General features: G+C 44.9%; 1 protein-coding gene across 1 annotated transcript; it reads right to left on the bottom strand.

Moving 5' to 3' along the window:
• Positions 1-417: 417 nt before the first annotated feature.
• On the bottom strand, positions 418-8,527 carry dera (deoxyribose-phosphate aldolase (putative)). The gene is made up of 9 exons (XM_079184038.1): positions 8,386-8,527; positions 7,256-7,353; positions 6,823-6,970; positions 5,482-5,577; positions 5,273-5,407; positions 4,236-4,364; positions 1,554-1,666; positions 944-1,093; positions 418-846 (listed from the first exon to the last, which is right to left on the bottom strand). Exons 1-9 carry the CDS (start codon positions 8,414-8,416, stop codon positions 790-792), a joined length of 957 nt encoding a protein of 318 aa, XP_079040164.1. The 5' UTR covers positions 8,417-8,527; the 3' UTR covers positions 418-789.
• Positions 8,528-12,977: the final 4,450 nt, after the last annotated feature.

The raw sequence follows: 12,977 nt of genomic DNA, 5'->3' as shown, positions 1-12,977 counted from the left end.
GTTTACCAACGCTGAACAGGAACAGAAAATACCTTTATGAAATCGCACAGCTCTGGCCATACACAACATCTATGTGGGCATTTGGTAAATGACCATCCACCAATTAAAGAACAGACGGATCTTTGAACAAATCAGCAGATTAGACAACAGAATGTACATTCATATTAACAGCCGCTAAACTCACGTTGCCCATTAGGAGTCTTTAACAATAACTATATACAATTATTTAAGATGTACTGGATTATTCACATGATATTATCATGTGTGTATTATTAATGTGATGTCAATATTTAATCGTCTTTACCACTATATTGCTATAACCTCATTTACGTGCACGTTTACAAGTGATATCTCTGCTCTGCACTACAATTCTGTGTTCACGATTGTGACCCTGGGTGGAAGTAATGAGAACAGGAGTATTTCCAGATATACACTTTATTTTGTAAAAGATCAAAGAGTTCAAATTAAGACTTTCAGGATGTGAGGGACAGATTGATCAATATTATTTTCTTCACTCTAAATCTCTTTCCTGCTTCACATGAAACAAATTAACTTTAACTCATCACATCCTTCACAGTGACCAACCATGAATGTATTACGTGTGGAACAAAGTCTCTTGATAAGTACATTAGCGCATTATAGAGAGCAATAACAGCATGTTCTCTGTCTCACAGCACGGAATCTGAGTGTGGCTCACAGAATAGAGGAGTGCTGCCTGGATGCACACTGACAGGCTTGTGTGGTGAGTCTATGGTTGTGATTGGTCGTTAGAACAGGAAGTCCACAGCTTCAGGCCATAGGCAGCTCATGATAGGCAGCGTACTGTCCGGTCACGTGATGGTAGATCTGTACAAACAAGAACAAATGGAAAAAAACTCTTGCAGAAAAGTAGTGTGTGCGTGCGTGCGTGTGTCCGTGTGTGCGTGCCCGCGTGCGTGCCCACCTGCCTCTCGATGTCAGCCAACAGGCTGCTGGCTCCCAGGCGAAACAGGGCCGGACAGAGCCAGTCGTTGCCCAGCTCCTCTTTGATCAGAGCGAGCCACACCAGAGACTCCTGAGCCGTCCGGATCCCCCCCGCTGGCTTAAAGCCCACCTGAGGTACACGTACAGCGCGGTCAACAGGACGACACGCTGCGCTTAAAGCATGATCACACTTGGAACGGGTAACATTTAACTGCTGCATATGAGAAAGTCTTGTTATTTAGGCCAATACCTGCCAGCATATTTCTAAAGTCTGATCTAAATAGTGTTCTCTCCTGTGAATATGAATATGACTTGAGAACAGGATAATCCTTCCAGGTGATGGACGTTTATTCTTAATCTAGATTAAATAACGGCGTGTCCAAGTCAACCAAGTAATTATCTTTTCTTATCTCATTTTAAATAAACATTATTTACTAAAATAAAAATACACAGGCCTCATAACTGCATCACTGTATCATGTGTGGCGATAGTCACACTGATCTGTCTTTGGCTATTTTAATTTGATTCTAATATACTGTATGGAAGTAATAAATAAAGAAGACACGCTGCATTATTCAACAGGACTGTACCTTGTGGCCTGTGCACAGGAAGTAGTCCCGGATGGCCCTCACCATCACTATGGCGACAGGGTAAGTGGCGTTGACGGACTCCTTTCCTGTTGACGTCTTGATGAAGTCCGAGCCTGTCGGGGTTTAAACGGGTGACATTGAGATAGCGTCATGTTGCACTCGTTGTTTTCTATCTCCTATGTTCTCTGTTCAGACCTGGAGGATCCAACAAGCTGCTGATGCTGGGCTAGTGTATCCATCAACTTATATGCCCGATCTAAAAAAGATTCAAACATCTTTTTGTTCTGGAGCAGATGATGGAAGTAGCTCAGGAGTGAGCCTTCTCATCTCCGTTGAGAGCTGCACATGCTCAGTCCCGATCGGGCAGCGGGTAAAGACAAAGTTTAAGAGCTGAAGTGCAAGAAAGCATTGGAATTATCCAGGAAACAGGAGTTTAGTTAGGCGCCGTTAGAGGATGAGGGTGAAACTTTAGAGCCATGTACTTACATAAAGATAAAACATGTCAAAATGAACATTGTTCTTTCATAACTGCTAATATATAAGACTATTTTGTGTGCACGTAGAATTGTGAGCCAAAAGAAAGCCTTAATGGTTCACGCTGCACACAGTGTTGGTGGGAGTACGGACAGGGCATCACTCTGACCGTTTGGACCGGCCAGACAAGAACATATGCTGCCGATGAAGGCTAACAGAGGGCCGCTCGCACTCTCATCAATAAAATCCTTCATTTTTCCTTCACAGCCAATTATGTTTTATCAGCTTTCCTGATAAAAATAGAAGATGAACTGACACTCTTTAATAGATTACCCACAAACCTTCTGCCTCCCTGGTGTATAATGACTGTTCATTACTGAACAGAACAAGATGAACATTTTCCAGTTCATTAAAGACATGTTCTATGTATTCTTCCAGTCAGGTCTTCCTTTCAGCCTCTCTCCCCTCTTCCTCAAACTGGCATAATCCTTAAGATTCGTTATGGGGAGTCTTAATTACCAGATAATGGATAACGGTTATTAAATGCGGGTGGCGGTAATGAAGCTCTATTCATTTGCGTGGGCAGGGGGATACTGGCGAGGGACCAGCGGAGTAAAATAGCCTGCATCGGAGATTAATAGGTGAAATTATCATTCAATTTCAGGAATCTCATACGCAATTCATAGGAACAAGGGGAGATTAAGGAGCGAGTGTGGCGACAAAAGCAATGCATTTTAATAATGATCTCTATCAGAGCCCCTGACAATTTGGTTCTGTAATCGGCTTATTATGTGATGGCTAGTTAAGCGTGTGTGTGAGAGAAAGAGAGAGAGCTCCACTTATCAGGTTCACAAAGGAAAAAGCTAAGCAGCAGCGCCACGAGCAGGACGGCTGCAGGAAGTACAACAGCTGCTACTGACTCCACACCTTCTAAAACCACCACACACACACACACACACACACACACACACACACACACACACACACACACACACACACACACACACACACACACACACACACACACACACACACACACACTGGAGGTAACAAGACTGAAATGGTGGCATGGTAATGAAATATAGTGGGCTGTGTGCTATTCCCTCTGTGAGACGCTGATATCCAGGGTTTATTTGTGACATTTCAGTTTCCCCACAGAGATCCATCAGCCTGCAGACAAACTCCTCTGACTGAGGAGAAACACTCGCAGCCAATCAGCTGACAATAAGGAAATATAGCGTATTAAACAGTTCCTACATGGGAGGCGTAGCGTGAGCAGCATCCTCCATCTGTGTCTACACGGGATGTGTTCAGGCACAATGTTGAGTATAGGTCACCTGTGTTTTGGCAGTGCTGCTCAGAGCCCCAACACACAATCACTGTAATGATTACATGTGTAAAACAAGAGACAAGAGCCTGTTAGCAGCTTGATGTATTCATAGAAGCATCTGTGAGCAGCTGTAACGCCTCCCGTGTAGACACGACGATAGTTTCTTATTCATTTAAGGGTTAGATGTTTTAAAGTGGGGTTATATGAAGTTCTTATCCATAGTCAATGTATTGTCTACAGTAGACGATATCAGCTTATGTGTATGCTATATTTACCTTGCTGTCAGACTGCTTTCACAGGGAACTGAAGCCGTTATCTATGCTCTCTACAAAAGGCAACAGACACCCTTTAAGAAAAAACTCAAATTTGACTTTGCAACATGGAAGTTGCTGGTCTGTCGCTGCATTTGGTGAATCCCAACTAACTCTTTATCACCAAGGTCACACAAACACACCAACTGATCGAGCGGTAGACCAGCAACTCCCGTGTAAAATGGTAACAGTTCTGTTTTTGTCTGAGGAGTCTGGTGGCTTTGAAGAGAGCGTAGATAACTGCTCCAGTTTTCTTTTTAAAGCTGTTCCTTTATCTTCCACAGCAGAACATTGCTTTGCTCTTGTCTGTTTCTCCATCTACTGGAGGTAATACACTGACTACGGAGAATGCCACATACATACATGGAAGTCATTCTTATTCTGTGCACATAAACATGTAATGTGTTATGATTAACGTTCTATTAATCGACACACTTGTCTGACAGGAGCTACTAACCGTACTTAACACAGACAGACTGATAACGAGCTCCTCATCCTCCTCAATGCCAACTATTCCCACAATGAGCGATGACAGACAGCTGGAACATGTCATGTGGTCAGACTCACCAGCCATCATGGCCACCAGGCTGGCCTTGTAGACGTTGGTGAAGGTGCCCAGCTCTCCAATAGCCAGGATGGTCTTCATGTGGCTGTCACCACAGGCCTGACGAAACTGACGGATCTCATCATACATGGCTGTATTGGAGGAGGAGGGGGGGGGGGGGGGGGGCGCAAGTATGTTAACACAGACCAAAAGTAAAAAGATTTTAGTTGTGATCAGCTGAGAAATACACTAAACACTTTCAAGACCTGGTTACTATTTCAGTGTCCCCACTGTGAGGACAACATGATTTGGGTTACTCAATATTTGGTAATTAAATCACATAAAACATTCATTTTTGCTTTTTAGTAAGAAGCAGGAATAGTTGTTGTGTTCTCTATGGAGCTCAAACCAAAGAATCTCAGTAAGAAAATGATTCACTACTACAGTTAAAACATTTTACCATTCCGACCTCGACAACAAAAAACAATCTCCACTCAATGTGCCCTTTCTTATATTAACTTCATCTGCTGATGAAGACCATGTGATGTGATCGAAAGCTACAGAACAAGCAAATAAGTTGACCTTGAGTGGATATTGTTTCGTCAACTGTCGTTTCCAAGCTCGAGAATGAGCTTTCAACCATCATGGACAATAAATCCTAAAAATATACATAACAACAAGTTTGATCATCTCCAATGCCATCTGCTGATGAGGAGCGTGTGATACGGACTAAAGTCCTACGAAAATGAGCAAATGGACAAAAATAGTTTTGGGAGTTGTTATTTTGTAACGGTGGGTCATAGAGAGAGGCAGGTGTGAAAACTAATTCTGGATCCAATTTCTATGCCGGATCGTCATTTTCTGTCCTGTGTTTATGATTTGAGGTCAGGTGAAAATAAAATGTCCCACTTGTTTCACATATGAAAAAAGAAATTCAGAAAGATTATCCTGAGAGAAACTTGTTTTCACCTGCTGTAAAGTCAAACACACTTTGGATTGCCATTGCCCTGTGGGACACCTGTGCTAAACTTCCTCTCTGTCTTCCTCGTTCTCAGCGTACCTTCCCACTGTCCGCTGAGGGCGAGCGTCCTGTTGATGACGATGTCGATCTCCGTGGCACCGTCAGCCACCGCCAAGCGGACTTCCTGCAGCCGGGTCTCCAGTGGTGTCTGGCCTGCTGGGAAACCAGTGGCCACTGGAAGACGAGACACACGGTCACACACAGATCATGTCATTCCTGCAGGTGTGACTGAGTTTCAGGTGACTCACCTGAGGCAACGGGCAGGCTGGAGTTGGCTGCTTTCAGTGATTTGACGGCGTCGGCCACACGAGATGGATACACACACACTGCTGCTGTAGTAACTCCTGGCACATGACACACAACACAGGAAGCTCAGCAGAGAAGAGGAGACATGGAGATGAACTGGTCTGTGTCGCCCTCTGCAGGCTGAATTCAGGTCTGAACACAGTGTGACATGGTAAACAAGATCTATGAAATCTATGAACAGAAACCCGTATTATGGTTTTATGTACTGCTCAAACAACTATCCAATCAGTTAGTCAATTAAGAGAAGATGAAATGGAAACCATTTCTATAATTGTGCTATTGTTACAGCAATCGTGTGCTCTTCTCTGTTTTATATATTAGTAAAGTGAATATCTTGGTGTGAAGTTGGATAGAATGAGACATTTAAAAGGTGTCCGTTTTGTCTCTGGTTCGATGATCATCATTTTGACATCTCATTGATAGACTATTGCGTCCCAAGCTTTTTTCCTTGAAGCACCCCCCATTCGCTGATGTCATCACCCTAAAACACATTTAACTAAAGTGATGCAGTGCATTAAACGAGTTAAGTCCTTTTTCACTAAAATCAACTTTCTATATTGAATATAATTCTTCGGTTTCATCTACGTAAATAAAATGATGCTGTCTTAACGGGTTATATGTTTAGACTTTACAACATTAAGTTGAGTTATTGTAAATGTTTGGATCAAATGAGTCGGAAACAATCCTACGCAGCCACCACTGTCATTTTACAGTAGTCTAATACTAAAATGATATTTCTGTTTTTTACTTTATCTGACAGTAAACTGAATGTGGCCGACTAAGTAGTAATATATCTTTTTAAATCGATTAATACTATATTGACTTTTGTATAAACTATACAGTAAGTGTGTTTTTAATATCGTTTGTTATAACGTCATAAACATTTCATTCTCCCTGTACTTTGCATAATAGTTACAGGAAAAATGTGGCTCTGGTTTATGAAGTCTTTGTGGAGAGGTGTCTGTGAAAGAGTTCTCTGAATCTGTGACGCTGTAACGACGGATTACAGAATCTCCTTGGACTTAAATTCGGTTCCTCAACAGTCAGGAGAACTGAGACAGGACCTGGACCATGAAACATTAACTAAGTCGGTTTGCTCCAGAAGTTATCACTTGCTTCCCAAGCCACTTTAACCAAAGGGTTCAATGATTTCTTTCTTTGAATTTCTTAATCATCATACAATCTACTCAGACCTCACGGTGGCCATTAATGTAAACAGTATGTTCACAGTCCAGCTGCAGTGACTGAACACTGGGCTGCATGCGGTGAGTCAGGCAGCAGACCTTTGTCGTGCATGTCCACCGCCCGGAGCAGGTCGTGTCGGACCGGCTGGATGGCTTTCAGGCACAGCCGGTGGACGTTGGACGGCGTGTCGTCTCCAGCGAGAGTCGTCAGGTCGATACACGTGACGGCCTTCAGCAGCCAGGCGGCCTGCGGGACAGACACACCAGACACGGTGCCCAACGTCAGAGTCAACCGCTTTCACTTTGTCTCCACCTGCACAGCTCAGTGTCAAACCAACAGTTATACATACCACCCATAATGCTGTTTTGTGATTCAGAATAGAGAAAAATGAAAACATTAACATATATATTATGTATACACTTGACAACATGATAAATGGATATTTATGTCATCTTTTAAAGTAGTACATGCTTTTTGGTCATGGTGTCCAGTACAGTGGGACAGTGGGAGCAGGCGTATGAGGAGTTCTACCTGCCACTGTTTCTTGGGGATCTTCTGTCCTTGTATGTGCTGAGCTCTCTTCAGGACGGCATGTGTGTTCACCCTCACTTTGGATATCTGCTCCAGGTCTGACGCCCATGAGCAGGGAATGAAGAAAGAAGTTAGTTAGTTAGTTTTCTAAAGTGTGAATTTGGACCATGAAATATGGCAAACTAGTAGAAACTATACTCCAACTTCAGTGATTGGCATCAACATTTAGCAAAACACTGATGTTTAATTGGGCATTTAAGTAAGTACTATTCAAAACAAATGATATGCGCACAATAATGTAAATCCGAGATTTAAAGAATGTTTTGTCAGCTGTCATGTTTGATATTTAAAGTTTCCCATCCTGCATCTACCCCAGTGTGTCAACTACAAACAAGGAAGTCTGTGACAGAGAATGTAAAGATATGCAAAGAAAGTGATGTATTTGAAAAAGAGCATTTTTACCCTCCACTAACAGACGTTAACTAAAGTACAATAGCATGTGAGCCTGAAGTTAAACCAGCCAAAAGAAGAACAGAGCTACAGAGCAGAGGGTTGAAGCAGTGAGCTGAGCACACAGAGCTGGGCTGTCATGAGTCCTCACAGGCTACACAGTGTGACTGCAGACACAGCCCGTTCTGTTTTACTAGACGGTGCCTTCATGCACGTTGACGTTACAGCAAAAAGGAAGTTAGCAAGTGAAAAGTAAAGCTATTTGTTTCTAGAACTGTTGTTTTATGACAACACGTTACAGTATGTATTTGACAAGGTGTTACAGTGTGTATGTTACATGTTACAGTGTGTTACAGTGTGGTTACACAGTAACATTTCAGTGTTCAGCAGGTCAGCTACCTCCTAAAAGTTACTTATTAAACTGAAGTCAAGGCTACGCTGATTTAACCTAGCTAGCCTACTTAACTGTTTTTAATAAAACATTTCTATAAAACGGTGAAAGGTGCTATCTATTTTAGAAATTATTAACAAAGCGTAGCTTGTATAAATAATGCTGGTAAAATAAAAGTTGTGGTAAAGACCCAGCAAAATGTGACGTTAGATATTCACATGTGAAAAATAAGTGACGTTAACGTTTTAACGGGGGCAGAATTTAGCTTTAGCTTTCAGCTTCTACTTACCGAGCTTTGTCCCCGGGTTCCTGGCCGACATGTCGAAGGACAGGATAGTCTTTATTTACGGGCAGATATTGAAATTAACCGCACGAGCCACTGACCCGTCAACCCTCCACTTCCTGTCTACAACCTGCATGGAGCTATGGGGTTTCGGAAGAGGAATCCCTCCACAATAAAACGCAAACCAAAAACAGCTCGAGCTTCCTGTGCAGCTAAATGAGTTCCGGGATGTTCTCGTTGTTGAACTTTTATTGAAATAACAACATTTTGTGACTCCTCCATCTGTGCTTTTTCAAATAATAGAATAAAGAAAATTGCAATCACTTTCAAGTAAACCAGATTGCTCCATCAGACAAAAACAAATACAATGTGCAATCCCTTTGTTAGAATAATACAAATAAAGTTCTACCTGTACAAAAAATAACTAATATTTGGCAAAAAATAGCTTATTGTGGCTGCAATTAACCTGTTTTGAGCTGAATATCTTTTCAAGATAATAACAATAACATGCAACCTGTGAAAAACTAAACAAAATGAGTGCAGATATGCTCACACACATCAGGAGCATTTTATTTTAAATAAAAAAAGCTAACGGCTACACGGCTAAACAACATACCAGAAAGCACGAGGATTCGACAACGAATCCAGAGATATCTTCAGAATTTATCTCCGTGAAACCAGTAGAGAGCTGTGAGCAAACAAATGCCAGAACAACAAACCGCTTCACCGAAAAAATCACAGCCAGCACCTCACCTTTACGTTGAATCACGAAAAGAACGGCATAATTCCCCGTTTGCCGGTGTTACGTCCCTACTGGTTTTTTAACCTAAAAGTCTGACCCCCTCCCCCCGGGGTCCCACACGTTAGGTTGACCCCCCATTCTACAGGAAACAGATGAGAAAGACACAGGACATCCGTAGCAGCAGTGTTTTGCCGGTGTTACGTCGCTACTGGTTTTTGAACCTACTGGTTTCACTTCCGTGCGAAGGGAAAGATCGCAACGACCTGGATTCGAACTCTGTCGAGCAAAATAGTAATAAACCAAAAGAAGGTCGCGCTACACGATCTACCACTTACTCTTAGAGAAACATCAGTCATTCAGGTATTTATCCATTCACTCATACCTCATCAGTGTCCAGGGAACGTTTTGGTTTCGGGGGAACTGAAACAACTGGTTACCTCGGAGGTCTCTAGAACACTTCCAAACATATTTATCAATGCTTTTTCGCAAGGCTTCGGCCATACACCACCAACGCATTTTGACAAAAACAAATGTACTTTTGTGACGATTACGTGACGATCGTACTGTGAAAATACACTAAATAATTGCAAGCTATTGTCTCTGAATTCAACTTACTTTGTTAACATTACAGTCATTTAGCTGACGCTTATGTCCAAAGCAACTTACAATTCAGATGCTATCATACCACAGGCTCTTTTAGGGTTAAGAGTCTTGCTCAAGGACACATCGACATGCAACCAGTAGTGCCGGAGCAGGGGTTTGAACCGCAAACCCTTTGATTGAAAGACGGCCCTGCTCTCCACTCAGCACAGTCACCCACAACAACAAAATTCTTTGCCAGGGTCGGTCAGGATACGTTTTGGGGCGCCATAAAAACCATTATGCACAATGTCTCTTAGTTCTTAGAGGGCAGCCCTCTAAGCCCTTTGTGAAGTAGTCCACCATCACACATACGTAATCATTGTTGGTGCATTTCAGCTTGCCAACAAGATCCATCCAGACTAGTTCGAAGGGCTCAGTCACCTTAGAATGCAAACCAAAGCTTAACACCAACAAGACTTCATCCAACATGTTACATTGAATGTTTATTAACCTCTACGGGTTATACTGAATTGTCTCCTTCATAGAGGTCCTGTTTTTCTGGCAGGCATCACATTGGGCAATCTAACAAAGTGAAACCATTGAGAACACTCTGATATTGAAAATGTAAATATTACCATAAGATTAAGAACGTATCGCTCATATTTCTTGAAATATGTCAGATATATGTTGCTTTGCTTGAACTCAAGCAATTATTTCACTCTCTGAGAGACCATCGTTGCTTTCTTTAAATTGTTCGTTTGTTTGCTAGCTGTACGAAATAATTTTCTCATGAGCAAATGTCGTATTAACCCCATTGTCCTTTTATACTGACGTTGCTAATTAATGTTACGTGATTGCTTGATCCTGAATTTTGCACGGTGTATTATCGTTTTTATGTCTTTGAAGCACTTTTTAAACTGTGTAATATGTAAATAAAGTTTATTATTATTATTTTTTATGTTAATATAAAAATATGTCTTGGACACTCGGGTGAAGAGAGGAGCAGAGCTGTCAACTGATCACCATCTGGTGGTGAGTTGGATCAGATGGCAGGGGAACCGGTTGGAAAGACCCGGCAAGCCCAAACGTATAGTGAGGGTGAACTGGGAATGTCTGGCGGAGGACCCTGTCCGGGAGGTCTTTAACTCCCACCTCCGGAAGAACTTCTCACACATCCCGAGGGAGGTTGGGAACATGGAATCCGAATGGACCATGTTCAAAGCCTCTATTGTGGCCGCTAGGAGCTGTGGCCGGAAGGTCATCGGTGCCTGTCGTGGCGGACACCGGAGGTGAGGGAAGCCGTCAAGCTGAAGAAAGAGGCCTTCAGGGCCTGTTTGGCCCAGGGGTCTCCTGAAGCAGCTGAGAGGTACCGGCAGGCCAGGAGGACTGCAGCTGCGGTGGTCGCGGGTGCTAAAACTCGGGCATGGGGGGAGTTCGGGGAGGCCATGGAGAAGGACTTTCGGTTGGCCTCAAGGAGGTTCTGGCAAACCATCCGACGGCTCAGGAAGGGAAAGCAGGGCCTTCCCCAGGCTGTTCTCAGCAGGGGGGGGGAACTGTTGACCCGGACGGGGGACATCGTCGGGCGGTGGAAAGAACACTTTGAGGAACTCCTAAACCCGACCAACATGTCCTCTGCAGAGGAGGCAGCGCCTGAAGACCTGGGGGGCTCACCCATATCCCTGGCAGAGGTCGCTAAGGTAGTCAAAAAGCTCCTTGGTGGCAAGGCGCCGGGGGTGGATGAGATCCGCCCTGAGATGCTGAAGGCGCTGGACACTGTTGGGCTGTCTTGGCTGACACGCCTCTTCAGTGTCGCATGGGGGTCGGGATCAGTGCCCATGGACTGGCAGACCGGGGTGGTGGTTCCCATTTTCAAAAAGGGGGACCGGAGAGTGTGCTCGAATTATCGGGGTATCACACTACTCAGCCTCCCGGGGAAAGCTTATGCCAGGGTGCTGGAAAGGAGGCTCCGACCGTTTGTCGAACCTCGGATTCAAGAGGAGCAGTGCAGATTCCGTCCCGGCCGTGGAACAGTGGACCAGCTCTTCACCCTCGCAAGACTACTGGAGGGATTCTGGGAGTTTGCCCAACCAGTCTACATGTGTTTTGTGGACTTGGAGAAGGCTTTCGACCGGGTCCCTCGGGGGTTCTTGTGGGGGGTGCTGCGGGAGAATGGGGTGCCGGACCCGTTACAATGGGCGATCCGGTCTCTGTACGACTGCAGTAGGAGCTGTGTCCGCATTCTCGGCAATAAGTCAGACACGTTCCCGGTGGGTGTTGGCCTCCGCCAGGGCTGCCCTTTGTCACCGGTCCTGTTCGTGACTTTCATGGACAGGATTTCTAGGCGCAGCCGGGCGGTGGAGAAAGTCAGGTTCGGGGGTCTCGGGATCACCTCTCTGCTATTTGCAGACGATGTGGTCCTGTTGGCCTCCTCGGATCGTGACCTCCAGCATTCATTGGGGCGGTTTGCAGCCGAGTGTGAAGCGGCGGGGATGAGAGTTAGCACCTCCAAATCCGAGGCCATGGTGCTCTGCTGGAAACTGGTGGATTGCTCCCTCCAGGTGGGGACGGAGTGCCTACCTCAAGTGAAGGAGTTTAAGTATCTCAGGGTCTTGTTCACGAGTGAGGGTAAGATGGAGCGGGAGATCGACAGGCGGATCGGTGCGGCTGCAGCAGTAAAGCAGGCGCTGCACCGGACCGCCTTGGTGAAGAGAGAGCTGAGTCGGAAGGCAAAGCTCTCAATTTACTGGTCGGTCTACGTTCCTACCCTCACCTATGGTCACGAACACTGGGTCGTGACCGAAAGGACAAGGTCGCGGGTACAAGCGGCCGAAATGAATTTCCTCCGTAGGGTGGCCGGGCTCAGCCTTAGAGATAGGGTAAGGAGCTCGGACATCAGGAGGGAACTTGGAGTCGAGCCGCTACTCCTTCGCATCGAAAGGAGTCAGCTGAGGTGGTTCGGGCATCTGATCAGGATGCCTCCTGGACGCCTCCCACTGGAGGTTTTCCGGGCACGTCCAACTGGGAAGAGACCCCGGGGAAGACCCAGAACACGCTGGAGGGATTATATCTCCCAGCTGGCCTGGGAACGCCTCGGGATCCCCCAGTATGAGCTGGAAAATGTTGCGGGCGAGAGGGAAGTCTGGGTCAGCCTGCTTGGCCTGCTGCCACCGCGACCCGACCCCGGATAAGCAGATGAAAATGGATGGATGGATGGATGTTAATATAGACTGAATATAATTTAGAAAACCCTGGGCGTGAACACTAAACATTTGAA

The sequence above is a fragment of the Pholis gunnellus genome, assembly GCF_910591455.1.
Source record: "Pholis gunnellus genome assembly, chromosome: 22".
In the NCBI taxonomy this organism is placed as follows: Eukaryota; Metazoa; Chordata; class Actinopteri; order Perciformes; family Pholidae; genus Pholis; species Pholis gunnellus.
This window is presented reverse-complemented; position numbering and strand designations above follow the sequence as displayed.